The 23,317-nt window shown below is 38.7% G+C and overlaps 1 protein-coding gene across 1 annotated transcript; it reads left to right on the top strand.

Moving 5' to 3' along the window:
* Positions 1–21,341: 21,341 nt before the first annotated feature.
* Positions 21,342–22,306, top strand: LOC114456695 (nanos homolog 1-like). Its single transcript, XM_028438633.1, has one exon. It carries the CDS (start codon positions 21,347–21,349, stop codon positions 21,998–22,000), a length of 654 nt encoding a protein of 217 aa, XP_028294434.1. The 5' UTR covers positions 21,342–21,346; the 3' UTR covers positions 22,001–22,306.
* Positions 22,307–23,317: the final 1,011 nt, after the last annotated feature.

The following is a 23,317-nucleotide window of genomic DNA, read 5'->3' on the forward strand; positions in this document are numbered from 1 at the left end:
CAGCCCCAAACAACAAACGATAACCAAAAACACCCACAATGCCTTGCGCTCTCAGAGGGCGCCGCTTCTTGGGCCGTCCTACGCCAGCAGCTCTAGCGGCAAGACGACATGTCGTGTTGACTTCAAAACACTGTAGGATGAATCTTATTAGATGGAAGCACATTGCTATGGCAAATAGAGCAGGCTGTGAAAAGTGGGAGGGGCCTATCATGACACAGGAAAATCCCTCGCCATAACTACGCCGTTATACAAAAACGCTTATAACTCTAGAGTGCAAAGTTCAAACTGCTTCATATTTGATACACACGATCACTGTCCAGAGCTAAACAACACACGATAACCAATTTACCCACAATGCATTGCATTCTCAGAGGGCGCCGCTTCTGTGGTCGTCCTACACGAGCAGCTGTAGCGGACAGACGATATGTCGTGTTGACTTCAAAACACTGTAGGATGAATCTTATTAGATGGAAGCACATTGCTATGGCAAATAGAGCAGGCTGTGAAAAGTGGGAGGGGCCTATCATGACACAGGAAAATCCCTCGCCATAACTACGCCATTATACGAAAACCCTTATAACTCTAGAGTGCAAAGTTCAAACTACTTCATATTTGATGCACACGATCACTGTCCAGAGCTAAACAACAAACGATAACCAATTTTCCCACAATGCCTTGCGTTCTCAGAGGGCGCCGCTTCTGTGGTCGTCCTACACGAGCAGCTGTAGCGGACAGACGATATGTCGTGTTGACTTGAAAACACTGTAGGATGAATCTTATTAGATGGAAGCACATTGCGATGGAAAATATACCAGGCTGTGAAAAGTGGGAGGGGCCTATCATGACACAGGAGAATCCTTCGCCATCAGCACGCTATAATAGGAAAATGCTTATAACGCTTCAATGCAAAGTTCAAACTGCTTCATATTTGATACACACGATGATTGTCCATCCATAAACAGCGCTCGATGACCAAATTACCCATCATGGCCAGTGGGAGGGGCCTATAATGACACATGAAAATCCCTCGCCATAACTACGCCATTATACGAAAACCCTTATAACTCTAGAGTGCAAAGTTCAAACTACTTCATATTTGATAGACACGATCACTGTCCACAGCTAAACAACAAACGATAACCAATTTACCCACAATGCCTTGCGTTCTCAGAGGGCGCCGCTTCTGTGGTCGTCCTACACGAGCAGCTGTAGCGGACAGACGATATGTCGTGTTGACTTCAAAACACTGTAGGATGAATTTTATTAGATGGAAGCACATTGCTATGGCAAATAGAGCAGGCTGTGAAAAGTGGGAGGGGCCTATCATGACACAGGAAAATCCCTCGCCATAACTACGCCGTTATACGAAAACGCTTATAACTCTAGAGTCCAAGTTCAAACTGCTTCATATTTGATACACACGATCACTGTCCAGAGCTAAACAACAAACGATAACCAATTTACCCACAATGCCTTGGTTCTCAGTGGGCGCCGCTTCTGTGGTCGGCCTACACGAGCAGCTGTAGTGGACAGACGATATGTCGTGTTGACTTCAAAACACTGTAGGATGAACCTACACAGAGGGGAGCAAATTGCTATGGAAGAAAAAACAGGCTGTGATCAGTGGGAGGGGCCTATAATGACACGGGAGAATCCTTCGCCATCAGCACGCTATAATAGGAAAATGCTTATAACGCTTCAATGCAAAGTTCAAACTGCTTCATATTTGATACACACGATGATTGTCCATCCATAAACAACGCTCGATGACCAAATTACCCATCATGGCCAGTGGGAGGGGCCTATAATGACACATGAAAATCCCTCGCCATAACTACGCCGTTATACGAAAACGCTTATAACTCTAGAGTGCAAAGTTCAAACTGCTTCATATTTGATACACATGATCACTGTTCAGAGCTAAACAACAAACGATAACGAATTTACCCACAATGCCTTGCGTTCTCAGAGGGCACCGCTTCTGTGGTCGTCCTACTCGAGCAGCTGTAGCGGACAGACGATATGTCGTGTTGACTTCAAAACACTGTAGGATGAACCTTAATAGATGGAAGCACATTGCTATGGCAAATAGAGCAGGCTGTAAAAAGTGGGAGGGGCCTATCATGACACAGGAAAATCCCTCGCCATAACTACGCCGTTATACGAAAACGCTTATAACTCTAGAGTGCAAAGTTCAAACTGCTTCATATTTGATACACACGATCACTGTCCAGAGCTAAACAACAAACGATAACCAATTTACCCACAATGCCTTGCGTTCTCAGTGGGCGCCGCTTTTGTGGTCGTCCAACACGAGCAGCTGTAGTGGACAGACGATATGTCGTGTTGACTTCAAAACACTGTAGGATGAACCTACACAGAGGGGAGCAAATTGCTTTGGAAGAAAAAACAGGCTGTGATCAGTGGGAGGGGCCTATAATGACACGGGAGAATCCCTCGCCATAACTACGCCGTTATACGAAAACGCTTATAACTCTAGAGTGCAAAGTTCAAACTGCTTCATATTTGATACACACGATCACTGTCCAGAGCTAAACAACAAACGATAACCAATTTACCCACAATGCCTTGCGTTTCTAGAGGGCGCCGCTTCTTGGGCCGTCCTACGCCAGCAGCTCTAGCGGCAAGACGACATGTCGTGTTGACTTCAAAACACTGTAGGATGAATCTTATTAGATGGAAGCACATTGCTATGGCAAATAGAGCAGGCTGTGAAAAGTGGGATGGGCCAATAATGACACAGGAGAATTCTTCGCCATCAGCACGCTGTAATAGGAAAATGCTTATAACGCTTCAATGCTAAATTCAAACTGCTTCATATTTGATACACACGATGATTGTCCATCCATAAACAACGCTCAATGACCAAATTACCCATCATGGCCAGTGGGAGGGGCCTATAATGACACAAGAAAATCCCTCGCCATAACTACGCCGTTATACGAAAACGCTTATAACTCTAGATTGCAAAGTTCAAACTGCTTCATATTTGATACACACGATCACTGTCCAGAGCTAAACAACAAACGATAGCCAATTTACCCACAATGCCTTGCGTTCTGTGGTCGTCCTACACGAGCAGCTGTAGTGGAAAGACGATATGTCGTGTTGACTTGAAAACACTGTAGGATGAATCTTATTAGATGGAAGCACATTGCTATGGCAAATAGAGCAGGCTGTAAAAAGTGGGAGGGGCCCATCATGACAGGAAAATCTTTCGCCATTTCTTGGTAAATGCAATATCTCAGTTGTTTTTACACCAATTTACACCAAATTTGCTCAGGCCAATTCCCAAAACAGTGGTATACGTGATCGTGGGTTACCGCCCCCGGCCGCTTCATCGGAACCTATGACGCCGCTCGCGGCTTTAATTATTATTATTATTATTATTATTATTATATTCAATGTGTCTTCATAAACTGTTGACCTGAAAAAAAATCACAAAAAATGATCATTTACTCAGTTTCCTCTATTACTGCCTAATCAATATTTCACTGATAGAAGTGTAAATGAGGCCCCGCTGGTCTGTGCATGTGAGGGTTTTATCATTGACCTTTTCACTTTCCGCCATGCTCTCCTTTGACTCCAGGGATTTTCTTCTGTTTCCGACACAGAAGCTGCAGCGTCTGAAATTGGCCGTGGAAATAAAGTCTCCATTTGCATGACGTAATTTCATGCATTATTCAGAGCCTGGTGGAATCATTTCACCCAGACAATTCCTCTGAGGGCTGTGAGGAGATAACTATTAGTGACAGGATGGGCTCATGAAATGCAGAGTGACTTAACCACACAATCTGCAGATATTACTCCAGCCATTCACTGGGATGGGCTCTGACACAAGCTCACACTCGTCCTATTTCCACGTTCTAAGGCAGGGGTCACCAACGCGGTGCCCGCGGGCACCAGGTCGCCCGTAAGGACCAGATGAGTCGCCCCCTGGCCTGTTCTAAAAATAGCTCAAATAGCAGCACTTACCAGTGAGCTTTTATATATATAGATTTATTTATTTAGCTATTCTTGTTTAAATCACACTTACATGTAACTTAGAAATGACAATACATATATATAAACACTTAAAATGTAAAGTGTTTTTTGTGTTTAATACATACTTGCCAACCCTCCCGATTTTCCCGGGAAACTCCCGAATTTCAGTGTACCTCCCGAAAATCTCCCGGGGCCACCATTCTCCCGATTTTCTCCTGATTTCTGCCCGACATTGTCCGGGCGGACCATCCTTCACTGAGCGTCGTTTACGGCCGGACAATAATAACGATTACACCGCATAAGAAGAGGAAGAAGACTCTTCTTCCTCTTCTTATGCGGTGTAATTATATTATTGTAATAATAATATTGTTGTAATAATAATAACGATTACACCGCATAAGAAGAGGTGTAATCGTTATTATTGTCCGGCCGGAAACGACGCTCAGTGAAGGATGGTCCGCCCGGACAATGTCAGTGAGGAAATCGGGAGAAAATCAAATCCAACCATGTGTAGGGAAGTGTTTCTGTTATGGTTATAGCCGTTGTTGTATAGGCTATGTTTAATTTTCCTTTTGTTGATTATTTTTATTTCAAGCATACATTGCATAGATTGATGGATAATTTATTCAATGTATGCCTTTTTTGTTTAATTTTATGTTATTTATTTTATTTATTCTACTACTACCATCATTTACCATTTGCACGGGTACTGTGGAATTTGTTCTTTACTTTATATGTGTTTTTCAAATAAAAGAACACTGTGAAATTGAATTATTTCATTTTCTCTTTAAAAAGCAAACTACCCCCCCCCCCCCAGCTTCATACAGCTGTTATGAAGTGGGTTAATCAACCCTGACTATGTAAACCTTGGGTTACTGACGTGCACGCGGCAATAAAAAGCTGTCATCAATGGATCAGAGATGACTCCAGCTGCCATGGCAACCATCCGGAAAATAGTGATTTATTCACCATAATGGGTGAAATAAGCCGGTGTTTGATGAATATGAGCCTGTTCTAAAGGTTCAGTGATTATAGTGGCTTAAATCACCCGTAATTAGTCACACTTTTTGCTGCTTCATATCTAATCATTTATATTGATTCTTAATGTAATATTGTCGCCAGAGTCATCTCAACGTCCTAAAAAATGTCATAAACAAAACACTGAAGCGGGATGCGAACCCGTGACCCATCGCTTAATATAAAACAACAATCGAGCCTTAAAAGTGTATTTATTTAAATGATCATCTCCTTTATATTATCCACAGGTTTGTATTCAGAGAACTTTACTACAGACGTCAGTAGATGTTTTAATGTAGATCAACCTCTCAGTGTGTTTCACTTAATGATCTACATCTACAATGTTAGAAAGAAAATTACCGTTTGCACAAAACAAAAAAAACGTAAAGCAACACAACATTATTAATGATGTGAACACGTCTGTGGTGTGTGATGTTACTAATGTGTTTCAGAGAAAAGTGTTAAAGTTTATTAAAGTGTTCAGAAACGGTGTTCAGGTGGGCGGAGCCAGGTAGAAACCCAGGGTTTCTTTGATAAAACCTGCCAGCGACCAGGTTTAGTTCATGGACAATGTTGCCATGGTAACATACTCAGAGTTTGAACATAACCCGCTTTATGGAACACCACTCAACAACACACACACATCAACAACACACACACATCAACAACACACACACATCAACAACACACACACATCAACTGCACACACACATCAACTACATACACACATCAACAACACACACACATCAACACACAGACATCAACAACACACACACATCAACAACACACACACATCAACTGCACACACACATCAACTACACACACACATCAACAACACACACACATCAACACACAGACATCAACAACACACACACATCAACAACACACACACATCAACACACAGACATCAACAACACACACACATCAACAACACACACACATCAACAACACACACACATCAACACACAGACATCAACAACACACACATCAACAACACACACACATCAACACACAGACATCAACAACACACACACACACACATCAACACACACACACACACACACACACACACACATCAACAACACACACACACATCAACAACACACACACATCAACACACAGACATCAACAACACACACACATCAACAACACACACACATCAACACACAGACATCAACAACACACACACATCAACAACACACACACATCAACAACGCACACACATCAACACACAGGCATCAACAACACACACATCAACAACACACACACATTAACAACACACACACATCCACAACACACACACATCAACAACACACACACATCAGCAACACACACACATCAACAACACACACACACATCAGCAACACACACACATCAACAACACACACACATCAACACACAGACATCAACAACACACACACATCAACAACACACACACATCAACAACACATACACATCAACAACACACACACATCAACACACAGACATCAACAACACACACATCAACAACACACACACATCAACAACACACACACATCAACAACACACACACATCAACAACACACACACATCAACAACACACACACATCAACACACAGACAACAACACACACACATCAACAACACACACACATCAACACACAGACATCAACAACACACACACATCAACACACAGACATCAACAACACACACACATCAACAACACACACACATCAACACACAGACATCAACAACACACACACATCAACAACACACACACATCAACTACACACACACATCAACAACACACACACATCAGCAACACACACACATCAACAACACACACACATCAACAACACACACACACATCAGCAACACACACACATCAACAACACACACACATCAACAACACACACACATCAACAACACACACACATCAACAACACACACACATCAACAACACACACACATCAACAACACACACACATCAACACACAGACATCAACAACACACACATCAACAACACACACACATCAACAACACACACACATCAACACACAGACATCAACAACACACACACATCAACAACACACACACACATCAACACACAGACAACAACACACACACATCAACAACACACACACATCAACAACACACACACATCAACACACAGACATCAACAACACACACACATCAACAACACACACACATCAACAACACACACAGACATCAACAACACACACACATCAACACACAGACATCAACAACACACACACAGCAACAACACACACACATCAACAACACACACACATCAACAACACACACAGACATCAACAACACACACACATCAACACACAGACATCAATAACACACACACAGCAACAACACACACACATCAACACACAGACATCAACAACACACACACATCAACAACACACACACATCAACAACACACACAGACATCAACAACACACACACATCAACACACAGACATCAACAACACACACACAGCAACAACACACACACATCAACACACACACAGCAACAACACACACACATCAACACACAGACATCAACAACACACACACATCAACAACACACACATCAACACACAGATATCAACAACACACACATCAACAAAACACACATCAACAACACACACATCAACAACACACACACATCAACAACACACATATATCAACAACACACATATCAACAACACACAGACATCAACAACACACCAAAAAAAGCACAAAACGGTAAGAAAAACACACAAAGTGACAAAAATACACAAAACAAAAGCACACAGAACAACAAATTGGTCATTATTTTAAATGGTGACATGAATGTGGGTCATGTGACCCTCAGATCAGATACAATGACATTTCTGCTGTGATAAAAGTGATCTGTGATCTACATTCTGTGAACAGAGCCTAAATGTGTTTATCACTCAGTGCTCACAAATCATAGACAATAGAGTGGATTTCATTAAGCCGGTTAATGGGGCGCCTTTCATTAGCATAGATAACGAGAAATATTTAGATGAGAAACGAGTTGCTCGTGAAGTGCCAGCCGGTCGTCATGGTGACCAGGAGCCCAGAAAACAAAGGAGACTGGTCGAGATGTTTGCCTGGAGGGAAGCAGGAGAGGAAAGGCTCAGGTAACTTAACCATTAGTCTAATGTGTGGCTCCAAATGGAAATGTATATATCACAAATACACAAAATAACCAAAGCAAATACACAATTACAAAATTACACAAAATCAACCTAAAAAACTTACAAAAATACAAAAAACTGCACAAATGGACATCAAAATGACTCAAATGGCATACAAAATTACAAAAAAATTGCACAAAAACACACAAAATTACTCAAAACAAATATACACAAAAATTATAGAAAACCATTTTAAACACACACACACACACACACACAAAATGAAAGAACAGCACAAAATGACAACGAAAACACACAAAGCTTTTGTTGTGATTAGTCTTTATTATAAATGTTCACACACACACACACACACACACACACACACACACACCTGTTTTCTGTGCATTTCAAATGAAGACGCTGTCTGACAATAAGGGGGCGTCGCCGCCTAAATCCATCCAAACTGTGACCTTGACCTTGGACGCCGCGCCACATTTGTCTCCAGGATGTGGGAGGAGTGATGTTGGGGTCAGTCAGATGATTTGACATTTCAAACATAAATACCAATTCTACACACAAATACAGATTTGACATTTATTTTGTTCTATCTCATCTGACACAAGTAGATTGACATTATTTCTCAAAATACACAAAATATCAAAGTACCGGCTCATTTCCAAAGGTTTTTTTTTTATAATTGTAATGTCTCTTTATTGCTTATGTTAGGATTATTAACTATACTGTGGAACAGTGAAGAAAAGAATTATTCATGCAAGTGGAAAAACAGGACTTTTAAGATTTTACAAAAACTACAAATCATTCACATGAGTTTAGTTTTATTTAAAAGATAAATAAATAAATAAATAAATAAATAAATAAAAGGATGGATTAGATCAGACATGGGGCCACATGTCTGATTCAGTGTGACCCCAAAAGTGAATGCAACAAATGACCAAAAATACACAAAAGGACAACAAAAACACACAAAATAAAATAAAAAAAAATACACAATTTTTTTCCAAAAACAAACAGGACATTAATTAAATGTTTGAGAAAAAAAGACACAGAAAACTGCAACAAAAATAGAAAAAAGGCTCCAAAAAGACACAGAATTACAGAAAACCACACAAAATGACAGAAAACACAAAATCACACAAACCTTTTGTTCTTTCCTGCATTAAAGCTCAGATTGGTCTTATTTCTAAAAACTAAAAACAGCACAAGTCTTAGTTCTGCATTAGATGGATTATTATGTCACATAAATGCATCCATCCATCCATCCATCCATCCATTCCTTATTCATATTTATCTACAGCTTCCAACTATATCAGAATCAGAATCAGAATTAGAATCAGAAATGTTTTTAATGGCCATGTACAGTTTTAAGGACAGTACAAGGAATTTGTCTTGGTAGTTGGTGCACAAAACAAACAACAACAAAAAAACAAATAAATTTAAAAAAAAACAAAGAACAACCCAGCAACAATAATAATAATAATAATAATAATAATGATAAATATAAAGGATGAGGGATAAATAAAGGATAGATAGAGAATAAAGGATAAATAGGATAAATATAAATATATATATATATATATATATATATATATATATATATATATATATATATATTTATATATATATATATATATATATATATATATATATATATATATATATATATATATACAGTGCAGCAGATAATGTCATCATGGAGGTGGTGATCGGGTGGGGGGGGGGTTCAGTGGGTGACTTGGGGTGTGTTCATGTGGATGGTGGCAGAGGGGAAGAAGCTGTTTTTGTGTCTGGAGGTTCTGGTCCTGATGGACCTAAACCTCCTTCCAGAAGGGAGAGATTGAAACAGTTTATGACCGGGGTGGGAGGGGTCGGCCACAATCTTTCCTGCACGCCTCAAAATCCTGGAGGGGTTCAGGTCCTGGAGGGAGGGCAGATTGCAGCCGATGACCTTCTCTGCAGAGTGGATGATACGCTGCAGTCTGGCCTTGTCCTTGGCCGTAGCTGCAGCGCACCAGGTGGTGATGGAGCAAGTGGGAGCCGATGTTCAGCTCCCACTTGAGGTCCTGAGTGATGATGGTCCCCAGGAAGCAGAAGTACTCCACAGAGCTCACTGTAGAGTCTCCCAGGGTGAGGGGGGTGAGGGGGGCTGGGTTCTTCCTGAAGTCTGCTATCATCTCCACTGTCTTTAAAGCGTTGAGCTCCAGGTTGTTCTGGCTGCACCAGGACACCAGCCGGTCTGTCTCCCACCTGTAGTCAGACTCGTCTCCATCAGAGATGGTCGTGTCGTCTGCAAACTTCAGGAGTTTGACCGACTGGTGAGAGGAGGTGCAGGAGGTGTCCTTTGCTGGTGAGAACTTCATCTCGTTTTTATTGTTTGCATACAAAATGTAAAATGACAAATAAAAGGAAATCTGAATCTGATTCATCTTTTTTATCCAGATTTCAAATTTCATTTGTTCAGAGAAAATAAACAGCGATTCTCAACCCTTTGACCTAAATTACGTCAACCGTTTATTTTCTCACTTTCATTAAATGATACGATAATAGCACATCATTGCAGGCAGACATTAATTCAATGTTTTTTGTTTTTTTTTGCACATAAATGGATGCATTTGAGTTCTAAATCTAAAATGTAAAGCAAGTTTGCATAAATTTGGTGCTTTTTTTGATGTGTATAAAACTTCCATGCTCGTTTACACATCAACATGACCCAAAACAACCAAACATTTGTGCACAAAGTAGCAAGCAAACGCTCCAGCTGCTGAAAGAAAGAACATCGTGATATGTTTCCTGATGCTAAGCCAACTCAACAGATGACAGAGAAGAGAGAAAACACCAGACATGTGACCCGCACACAGAGTTCAGCCATTAGCTGAAAGGAGATATGAGTCCATATGGACAATCACATTCTGATAACAGTAATGCTCAACAATGACAGGAATGTAGCCCTGCTGTCAGGCACAACCACATGGAAACTTTCATTTTTCTTCAATTACGACTGAGATTTCTGCTGCATCACTGAGCGTTGGTGGTTAAACTGAGGATGATTTTATTAAAATCATTATTTATCCTCATTATTTATCCTCACTGGATCCTCACTGCATGTGTCTTTCTTTCAGAAAGACACATGCAGCCCCTAAATCAAATACACAAGAGATGGCTACAAAAAATACTCACACAAAACAGAAATAGAAAAAAACAAAAGCAAAAATACACAAAATCACAACAAATGTAAACAAAAAACTGAAAAATGTACAAAACATCAACAAAAATGACTCCAAAAACAAATAAAACTACAGAAATACACAAAATGACTCCAAAAACGTGTGTGTGTGTGTGTGTGTGTGTGTGTGTGTGTGTGTGTGTGTGTGTGTGTGTGTGTGTGTGTGTGTGTGTGTGTGTGTGTGTGTGTGTGTGTGCAACAGGATCAGCCTGTTTGTCTCTCTGGGTGGTCCATCTCCATCTGCACAGCTAACTCCTGGTGGTTTAAACATAAAACCAGTAGCTCTCAAAACGTGTAGATTAGTTAATGGAAGGACGGAACAATAACTGACCTGCAGAGAGAAGTCCAGTGTGTACGGAAGATAGACGTCAAAGATGGGAAACTTTTATCACAGCGGGGGCCACAAACATTATGACCATATCTGATTCAAAGGCCATCAACATTCATGTCAGCATTTAGAATACTGACCAATCAGAGCGTTAACACAGCTAGTGAAAAAGAAAGGACTGTAACTGATTGTAATCGTAGGAGTTCTTATCATTTTTCTTCTGCAACTTCTTTGTCCTAAAACTCCTCCTAGTCTATTAATGCAGCACTAATGACACGTATGTCATCTCATAGGGACAATGTCAAGGATGTTCAGTCGACCTATTTTGGAGCCAAAATATCAAGGTCAAGGTCACTTCAAGTGTCAAAAACCAAAATTTTCCATATCTATTCAAATATTTATTGTACAAGCTTGTTTACATTCATGGAAAGCTCATCTCAAGTGGAGTATTTTATTTATTGGGAACGAAGCTGTACGACCTACCAGTAAAAAGATCGGTAGGGGTCAAAGTTCATGATGTCACAAAAAAATAAAAATAATATATATTTTCCCTATACTGTAACTTAGCCATTGGATACCATTGAACAACATTTCCTTTCATTGTGTGGCCTTGACCTACGCTCAAGGTCATATTTAAAGTCAAGAATTCCTCAGAAAAGTGAAGAAAGTGAGACCTCATCGCCCTCAGCACAACAAAGATCAGCCAAGGCAAGGCAAATTTATTTATATAGCGCATTTCATACTCAAGGCAACTCAATGTGCTTTACATGATAAAACATTCAATTGTTTAAAATCAATAAGAACATTTAAATCAATAAGAACATTTAAAATCATCAGTAAAATCAATTAAAATCATCAGTAAAATCATCATTACATCAACAACATGACAAAAAATCTCTCTCTCAATCATATGCAGTAGAGAAAAAAAGTGCCTTGGCCACAAACTGAGATACAGTGCTCAGACTGGTACCATTGAACAACACTTCCTTTCAACATCTGACCTTGACCTTCACTCAAGGTCATATTTAAGGTCATGGTCAGTCTTCTGTTTTTCCTGCATTAATACTTTCAATTTCATTAGTAAAAAGAACAAACTTGTCAACAAATCCAGATACAGGTGGTCATTTTATTCATTTTTTGTGTGTATGTTTAGTGCATATTTCTGTCCTTTTGTGTACTTTTCAAGTAGGATTATGTCAAAAGTAAGAAAACTTGAACCAAAGATAGACTGTAGGCCATGGAAGATTCCGCTACCTTTTGGAAGAGATCAGGATCAACATATTGAAAAATCGCAGCATATTTTGTTTCTTCTTTTTTCCTTTTTTTCTCTTTTCAAAAAAAATGAAACGCTTTATTTACCAATTGAAAATAAGAGCATGCTCCTTGGATTATTGGGACCAGTTAACACAGGGAAAACATGGCTTCACTATGCAGTAACTCCTCCCACAAATCTGTCCTTCCCGTATGTCTGCAGATTCCCTCAAACATGTGGACACAACAACAGCTGCACAAAAGACTCAAGACCAGAAGTGGGCCTGAAACTGGAGGGTTGCAGGTTCAAATCTACCGTGGTCCATCACTGAGGGACCTTGAGCAAGTCACCCACACCTAATCACTTCCAGGACTCTCTTGAAAAAGAGATTATTATTCCCAATGAGACTTTCCTTGTTAAATAACGGTGAAAAAAAAACAAAAAACATGTTATTCACAAAAAGTTCCAGGGGACAAATCCACTCATTTGTTATTTGGATGTAAAGATTATCAAACTCATACGCAGCAGTTTGATCTAGAGGGCCTCAAACTTTAGGCTGGAAAATAAGTGATTTCAAACGTACTGTGCCCTAGTCTGTACTTCAGTGTAAAAATGATGCATACAGTATGTAGGGAAACGTCAATATCCAAACATTAAGTGACAGATTTCAGTCCCTGCAGGAGCTACACCTACAGTTCCTTGATTTTTTATTTAACTTTAAGGAAATTTAGTGGAAAAATGGAAGTAAAATTGCAGGATTTTAGAATAAAAATGAGTGCACATATGATGGAGTTTTATGGATTTTGTGTATTTGGAGGAACTAAGATATCAACAACTGAATTATTTAATATTTATTCATAATTTACAAAATGATTCATGTTTTCTCTGTTATTTTAACTCTGTCCTTTGGGCCAAATTGAATGCTCTAAATATTATAATATAATTACTATAATTATAGTTCCTCTGTGGTGTGTTTTCTCACAGGGTGATACGTCATGGTCCAAGGCTCTACTAGACGATCGGCGAGTGTGTTTCATCAATACCAATAAGGCTGCTTTCACACCGGTTTAGTCGTTGACTCGTATGAATGGGCGGAGGACACATGGTCACTTTATCACCTTGGTTTGTGTTCAGAGAACCACTTCTGATCCACTCCAAACAGCCTCTGGTGCAGGTCCATGACATAACCAGCTGAGGGCGTAGAGACTTCTCTAGGCAGAGAAACAGAGAGACTCACCAAGAGATTAGATTAGATTAGAGAAGCGTTTTTAATCCTCAATGGGGAAACTCACTTACCACCACGTGACACTGTTTACACATACGTCCACAACGTGACATTTAAAGTACGTACAAATACAAATACAATTGACAAGATTTAGAGCTTCTATAGACCAGACGTAGCAAGAATTCACAGATGTTCATTAAAATAATGAACTGAACCTTCTAAACTGTTCAGTGGAACCTTTAGGCATCACTAAAATAACGTTTTAGTCCATAAAAAGTGCTTGGAAGAGGATGGCCTTCAAAGTTAAACACAGTTTTCAATTTAGTTCCAATCCTCCTTTCAAAGGTGACCTCGACTGAGTCTGGGCTGCAGCCAATCACTGAGCAGGCCTTTCTGATTCAAAGTTTGTTGATCCTGTTTTTGTCGTTGACACTGATGCATTTGAACTGCTCTAGGGTCCATCGGTGTGAATGCACCCGAAGTAATCTTGTGTTAAGGGTTGAAAACAAGCGAGCACTCAGATCAAATGTGAGTGCGCTGTGAGCAGTTGTAAAAGACACGATGGTGTCTATTACCTGCTATGTGCTGTTTTTACGGCGTCGATTTCACTTTCTACACCCATCTCTGCTCTGTGCGTAATTCAAGAAGATAAGTGACTCCAAAATAAAAGGCCAGATTTGGTCCCCAGGCCTTGGGTTTGATACAGATGACGAACAGCAAGAAAATACTGAAGATTTTACTGGTTTTAAAATAATGGCAGTTACTTTATTTTTGTGGATATTGTTTGTTTGTCCTTCAGTTTGATCCAATCAGGTTGATCGTCACCCAGAGACTTTGCTGATTGGTTCTGTAACTATACAGTATCAAGCAAACATCTGAACCTTCTTCCACAGGTTCACCACATTACAGGACAAACCATTACCCATCATTCCAGTGCACACACACACACACACACACACACACACACACACACACACACCATAGTGCTACGATGCTCCACCCATAACATCAGTGCACACATACCATTTGCTTCAGTCTGACTTCAAACATGTCACAGTGGCTTTGGTGGACTGGGCGGGTTTAGAGCTCAGCATGGCGTGAGGGACAATGGTTCCACTCCTATGCATTGTGCTAATCGAGGACAATGGAATTTTTCCTGCATCATTAAAAAGGGATTGGACTGCTCATTGCGTTGGTGGGAAGTGTCGTTAGTTAACCTAACAAAGGTGATCCGGGTCTCATCCCACCCCCAACACAGATGAAGGGCTGCTCTAATCCCCTCTGCGTCATTAGAACCATACGCTGCACACAAGCCTTTCACCACTTCCTGCTCTGATCCCAGCAGGTTTCTGTGACTTCAACTGGTTTTTGGTCTTTGGGTTCACATCTGTCCTCCTCCAGTCACTAAACTGGCCTTAAAATCAACTCTTTTATCCAGTTCTGACTTTATATACAGTAAATAAATAAGAAAAACAGTCAGAGAGTGCAAACCTCCACCAACACCATTAATAACCATTCAGTAGCTCCAAATGTATGGACACCACCCTTTTTTCCAAATGGAACTGTTTATAAAGATCAATTACAAACCGAGATATGAATTTTCCCCAATGATGAATGATAGAGATTATTCTATTTTTTACTGATTCAGAATCAGTAAATTGATCCAGATCTCCTACAATATGTAATTAAATCTTCCAGGTCTGTGTTTGCAGCCACACAAATATGATTTTATCTGATCCAACATTCATGTCAGCATTAGAATAATGAACAGTCAGAAACACAAAAGGCTTTCGTCTATTTTTGGATTTTCCTCTAATTTTTGTGTATTTTATTGTTGTTTTTTTCTGTATATTTGTTGTTTTGTGTGCTTTTTTTCTTTTTTCTTTGCAGTCATTTTGCATATTTTTGTTATTTAGATATTTTACTGTCATTTTGCATGGATTTTTTAGAGTCATTTTTTAATAAATATTTGAGTTATTTTGTTGTCCTAAATTGTATGTATTTTTTGTAACTTTCCACGGGTTTTTGAGTTGTTTTTTTGTATTTTTGCATGTTTTCATTTTGAGTCTTTTGTCCTTTTGATTTTTTGATTTTTTTATTGTAATTTCACATGCGTTTTGAGTCCTTGAGTTAGTGTGTTTTAGTTGTTTTGTATGATTTCCTGACATTTTCTTTGTGTTTTTGTTGTTTTGTGTGTTTTTTGAGTATTTTTCTAGTCGCCTTGTGTGTTTTTGTTGTCCCTTCCTGTATTTCTGTTTTTATTTTATGTATTTTTCAGTGATTTTGTGAATCTTCAGTCATTTTGTATATATTTTTGTTGTGTTTGTGGAGTGATTTTGTTTGTATTGGTCATTATTTTTAATATCTATGCTTTAGTTTTTGAGTAATTTTGTAGTTGTGTGTTTTTGATCCCCTTTTTCTTTTCATTTTGTGTATTTTTCTGTGATATTGTGAGATTTTTGGAGTCATTGTGTGTTATTGTCCTTTTGTGTATTTTTTGTTACTTTGGGTGTCTGTTGTATCTTAAGATTGATTTATTCAACATGATGAAGCACGTGACAGAGTAAAAGACACGCACTGATTTCAGGTTGACCTTATTGGCTGGTTTGGTGGTCTCATCTCCTCCTGATGACAATGACTTGTGTCTGGGCTTGGATTGACTCTAGGGTCTGGGGTTGAAGGGAGGGCAGAGACAATGAGTGTGTGTGTGGGGGGTGTGTGTATGTGTGCACAGACGGACGACCGTTGGATGAGGAGGGGGCGGCGGGTAGAGGTCAAGGATCAAAGCTGCTGCTGTATTTATGCAGTTCATAGCATTAGTGCAGCAGTGTGTGTGTGCGTGCGTGCGTGCGCGTGGGCGGGTGTTTTGCGGGTCTCATTACAGTGTGAACAATGACGCTGTTCATCTGGCACGTGCCACACACACACACACACACACACACACACACACTAAGATCTTTTAATTAAAAGGATTTGAAACTTATCTTTTCAACCTGACGGTGATGAATCCACAGGAGGTTTCTTGAATAAATGATATCTTATTAAAGGTCCAGTATTATGCTATTTTTCACCCATCTCTATTTGTTCTAAGAACACCAACAACATAATATTTGTTTTCTAAAACTCGCCTGTTTTAGTGGAGTTTTAGCCTCTGAAAAGTCACTTTCAGAGCGCTCCTAAAAACAGGCTGTTTTTTGGGCCTTCTTGCATATGCATGAGTGGGCGTAAACACACACGCTGCTTTAGGTTTACCGTTAAAAAAAGGACTGAAATTGTGGAATCACTACACGCTGAACAGATAAAAATACTGTGCTCTGTATTTATTGGTAGTTTTAACATTTGACTGCAGTGTTTATAGTCTAGCAGCAGATTATCAAAGGGGAAGAATTTATCTTTTTTTTTTTGCTAAATATTTCTATTCTAAATTGAGGCAAAGATTTGCTCTAAATATGTCCGTTTGTCAGTCTAATCTTATAACAAAGCAAGCTTTAAACGAACGCTCCAAGCAAACAATCACATGAAACCTGTGGAATTTTAAACATTTCAAAACTTACAGCTAAAGAAAGAAACATTAAGTTTGCCTAAATGTACTGATTATTGAGGATTGTTGTGTTACGTAAGTCTTTAATGGAATAAAATCACATCTTTGTTGTTGTCAAACATGTTGAGCATGGAAAAGGCAGAAAGCTCAAAGAGCTTCATATTATTTTCCAAATTAAAACATCACATACAATCTCAAACAACTGTATTCTATTTCACTTTCTTTAATATAAATGTAGTTCAAATAAAATGCTGTATAAAGAATAATGGAGCTGGTGCTTATAATGTCACTTTGTGCTGTAATCCTGACCTTACTACTCGTTATTTGTAACACAGTAAAACAAATATGATCAAAAAACGCATTTTATAGAAAAAAAAGTCTATGGGGGTCGCAAAATAATTGTGATATAAAAATGGGGTCACAAACCAAAAAAGGTTGGGAACCTTTGATAAACACACTTTATTATGTTGATTCTGATTTTTTGTAGTTTTCTTTAATGCTCCAAGCCTCTCATTCAGGAAGTGGTGCTTTATTTTGGAAGTACCAGTAATAAACTGCATTGGACGTTAAAAACTCACTAGTAGTTTTTTTACCAGGTACTTTTTTCCTCTTACTCAAGTACTTAATTTTATGAGTACTTTTACTTCTACTTGACTAATTATATCATGAAGAAACAATACTTTTACTTGAGTACTGTTGTTGTTGTTTACTCTAAAAAGCCCCTAAAGCTCAGAGCCACATGTCCTTTATCAGCCCTGTTGAAATCGATCTGTTGTGGAGAGGCAGCCATTCATCTCTTAAACGCTCTCTCATGATTTCCTTTGTGCACACAGAGCTCAGCAGTGACCTTGAAAATGAAGCACGTGGTGAATTCTGACGGTAATTTATTCTCACACGGAGGAAACACTAACGTGATTTCCTTCATTCACACATTCACAAGCAAACATTTTAACAGCATCTCCGTTCGTCAAATGCTACCATGTTCAGTCACACTTTACACTTGTGTCTCAGCCTTTAACCCTTAACTAACTGATAGTGATGATAGAAAAAAATCATTCTGTGTGTAAATAACACACAGAATGATGTCTGGACTCATTGAAAGGCTGCAGCAGACTCATATTGATTCTTTTATCAATGGAAAATCAATCCAAGTGTCACATTTAAAGCAGCAGAGAGCTTTAATGGCCACTTCACAAATAAAGACTCAGACTGTGAATGAACAGACAAAATTACACAAAAAAAAAAACATAAAACCCACAAAATTTACAGGAAAAATTGACAAATTGAAAACAAAACTAGGCCAGACCTGTATTCACATGGTGAATACATATTTGGCAACTGAAAATTTAAAAAAATGGCAAAAATAACAACCTGTATCTGGATTTGTTGACAAGTTTGTTCTTTTTACTAAATAAATTGAAAGTAATAATGCAGGACAAACAGAAAAGTGACCTTGACATTAAATGTGACATTGAAAGGAAATGTTGTTCAATGGTACCAGTCTGAGCACTGTATCTATATTTGTGGCCAAGTTATAAGGAAAAAAGTGTTTTGTTTTTTTTTTTGTGACATCGTGAACTTTGACCCCTACTGATCTTTATACTGGTAGGTCGTACAGCTTTGGTCCAATTTAATAAAATACCTCACTTGAGATGAACTTTTCATAAATGTAAGCATCAAACTTGTACGATAAAAATTTGTAGAGATATGGAAAATTTTGGTTTTTGAAACTTGACGCGACCTTGACCTTGACCTTGACATTTTGGCTCCAAAAAGGTCGACTGTATATTTTTGACATTGCCCCTATGAGATGTACGTGTCATTAGTGCTGCATTAATAACCTAGGAGGAGTTCTAGGACAAAGAATTTGCAACATATTTGGCAATTTTCACTTACCAAATAAAAACACACAAAAGGTCAACAAATACACACGAGACAACTACTGCTACTACTACATGTACTACTGCACCAACCTTTTTCATATCATGACCCTATTTGATATCACACGTTTCTGTTGTTGTGCTGTGTAACAAATACAGAATAAACCAGGATTAGAGCACAAATACACTGTATTTCTTTCTTTGCTTTATACTGCATTTTACTACATTTATATTTGAGAAATTGAAGGTAAATAATACAGTTGTTAAAGACTGTGTTGTGTTTTAATGTGAAAAAAGAATAATGAAAAACAATTTAAATATATTTTTATTCAGTAATTATTTTTAACATTTTCCAGGTGACCCTAAAAACACTGTACTACACCCTGAGATAAGACAATCACAATATTGTGGCCCCGCCCCGCTGTGATTAAAGTTGCTCATCTCTGGTTTGTGATAAGCTCCATAGAAACGCTTGTTTTTTAAATGCTGTTTGTGAGACTTTTATTATTGACACACTCTGGTTTGATGCATATTCACGAGTTTAAACTGCTCTCTGTGGGGAGGAGACAATGGGGCGGAGCCTGGATGTGGGACAAAGCCCTGGACTCTGGGGAACCAGAACAGGTGCAGATACAGATCCATGTTCCATAAAGACATGTTTCCGTCTCATGGTGTTTGACATTATCTGAGCTTCTTCAATTGTTACTACCTGAATGAGAATTATTTATAAAAATGTGTATCTTTTTAAAAACGTGTTGTTGCAGTAGGCTAACATTAAGAAATGTATCACAAAATGTATTAAGACTTTCATTTTGCTTTTTAAAGCTAAGACGACAGAAGCCCTAAGCAGCCATGCATTCATTTTTATCATTTTTTGAATCCATTTTCTCATTATAACGACATAATTGTTCTTTGTTGAGCCAGTTTCTGTTGGTTTGTGCTGTGGCTGAAAGCAATAGTATGAATACCAGAAAATGATCTGGTAATAGAACAGGTCCGAGAAAACGGAGCAAAAGTAACTACAAGAAAAAAAAGAAGGAATTCCAAAAACGATCTTGTTTTCATGAGATAATTGAACAAAAACTAAGCATAAATATCAAAATGTATCTCATTATCAAAAGATAACACACAAAAAAAATATTAAAGACAGGAATTATCTCATTGTCACAAGAAAACAAAGCAAAAAAGTCAAAATGCCAGAAATGATCTAATTTTCATGATAAAAAATGGAGCAAAAACAAAGTATAGATGCCAGAATTTTTCTCGATATCACGAGAAAATTGACCAAAAAAGTATGAAAGCCAGAAATTATCTCGTTATCATGAAAAGTAAGAGCAAATAAAGTAGAAAAGCCAGAAATTTTCTTTGCATCCCAAGAAAACAAAGTTTTCAACCCAGAAATTATCTCGTTATCTTGATAAAACTGAAAAAGTGTGTCAGAATTTATCTAATTATTACAAGAAAAAGGACCAAAAAAACATATGAAAGCCAGAAATGATCTTGTTTCCATGAGAAAATGGAGCAACATTAAAGTATGAATGTTTGGTTTGTGAATAAAACAAATAATTCATATATGTTAGAAAGTCCAGTGGTAATAATTCATTATACAGAGACCCGCCTCTTCTGTGTCTGTGCTCCCTAAGCCCCGCCCCTTGTCCCACCCTGAGGACTTGATCAGCACTTTCTCACTCATGCTCTTCAAACCGGCGCCAGCAGCGCCTGATGCACGGACACGGACACGGACACGGGCTGAGGATGGACCTGTTCCTGGACGCACCGTCTCCCTACGACTACACCTTTAACTTCTGGAACGACTACCTCGGACTGTCCTCACTAGTGTCCCAGACTAAGACCAGCAGCTCCTCTTGGAGCCCGAACTCCATCACAGAGTCTCTGAAAGCCACGCTGGGTTTGGAGGATGATTCTCCGGTTTGCTCCACATGCGTAATTACGCACTGCAGGGACAGCGACGCGCACACGGACTGTTCCTGTTCCTGTTCTCCTCAGAGTCACATCTCCTTCTACCAGCTCCAGGAGCGCATCTCCGGGGGGGCAGACTCCCCCCCTACCACGGGCTTCTTTCCAGGACTCGATCTGATCTCCGCGGAGAGAAGACGCAAAGTGACGCAGAGAGTGTGCGTGTTCTGCCGGAACAACGGTGCACCGGAGGAGGTGTACGGCACCCACGTCCTGAAGAGCGCTGACGGCAGAGTGCTGTGTCCCATCCTGAGGGCCTACACGTGCCCTCTGTGCAGTGCGCGCGGAGACAACGCGCACACCATCAAATACTGCCCGTTATCCAGGGAGCAGCCCACCGGGCACAGGGCGGTGAGAGGGGGCAGGGCCCCCGGGAATAAGAGACTCAAGATGTTCTAAAGCTGGGGTGTCAAACTCTTTTAGTTCAGGGGCCAAATACGGACCACTTTGATCTCAACTGGGCCCCTGATTTTAGGCGGGAACTAGAACAGATATAACACCATTTTGCCCTAGTTTTCATCAGTTCAATTTACTTAAAAAATAAAATAAAAAATTTTGATTTTGTTGTACATTTTTGTGTAATTTAGAGGAATTTTGTGCAATTGTTTGTGAGAAATTGCAAGATTTGTGGGAAAAAAAAGAAGTTCTTTCCAAAATTTGAAAAATGCAAAACCCATTAAATTACTTAATTTGTGATATCTACAACTGGATTATTTTGTAATTTACACAATAATTAATGTTTTCTCTGTTAATTTTAATTTCTCCTGCGGGCCGAATTTGGCCCCCGGACCTTGAGTTTGACCTGTGTGTGAAAAACACTGTTTATTACGTGGAGTTTTTTTGGTTTTTTTCTAAAGTTTTTGACCCATTGTTTAACCTTTAAGTCAGTGGTTTTCAACCTTTTTTGGATCGTGACCTCATTTTATATCACAAATTATATATATATATATATATATATATATATATATATATATATATATATATATATATAATTTTTATTTATTTTTTGTTAATTATTATTTTATTTTTTTATTTTTGGGTCATGTTTGTTATACTGTGTAACAAATACAAAGTAAACCAGGATAATTAATCACAAAGTGACAAGATGAGCCAGCTCAGATATTTTCATACTGTATATAATTAGTTTTACTATTTCTTCTTTTCTGCATTTTATTGAACTAGATTTATATTTACGATATGGAAAGTATCAAATACAGTTATTTTACAGTATCAAATACATTTTAAAATATATTTTTAAACAGCATTTTTTTTTATAATCAATTACTAGACATTTCAGGCTACCCCTCATGGGGTCACGACCCCAAGGTTGAAAAACACTGCTTTAAGTGATGAATGTTGGCCCTGTGAATGATCACTTTACACACTGTGTACACACACACACACACACACACAGACTCTGAGTTGAATGTTCTGACAGGCTTTAGAAAACTCAACTTATTAAATCCAGCAGATTTTTTCTACCAAAGGATCAACTTTTGTACTCAAACCTTCTGAATTCTGGATTTGCTAATAATGGATTCCAATGTAATCTAACCTATACATAAGGCTCTTCAAGATGATCTACTTTCAAGAATATTTTGTCTTTGTAAAAATGATTTTCAGCAATTAGTGTAAATGTTTTTAAAATACAAAGCAAGCCATTAAATATGTGATGGTCAAAAGTCTTTATCTGTCAATATTACAAATGCTCATGTA

This window comes from Gouania willdenowi, chromosome 22, assembly GCF_900634775.1.
Source record: "Gouania willdenowi chromosome 22, fGouWil2.1, whole genome shotgun sequence".
Classification (NCBI taxonomy): domain Eukaryota; kingdom Metazoa; phylum Chordata; class Actinopteri; order Blenniiformes; family Gobiesocidae; genus Gouania; species Gouania willdenowi.

What these genes read in the sequence shown, in the direction of transcription:
- LOC114456695 (XM_028438633.1), top strand. Translation starts at nt 21,347, where the DNA reads ATGCACGGACACGGACACGGACACGGGCTGAGGATGGACCTGTTCCTG.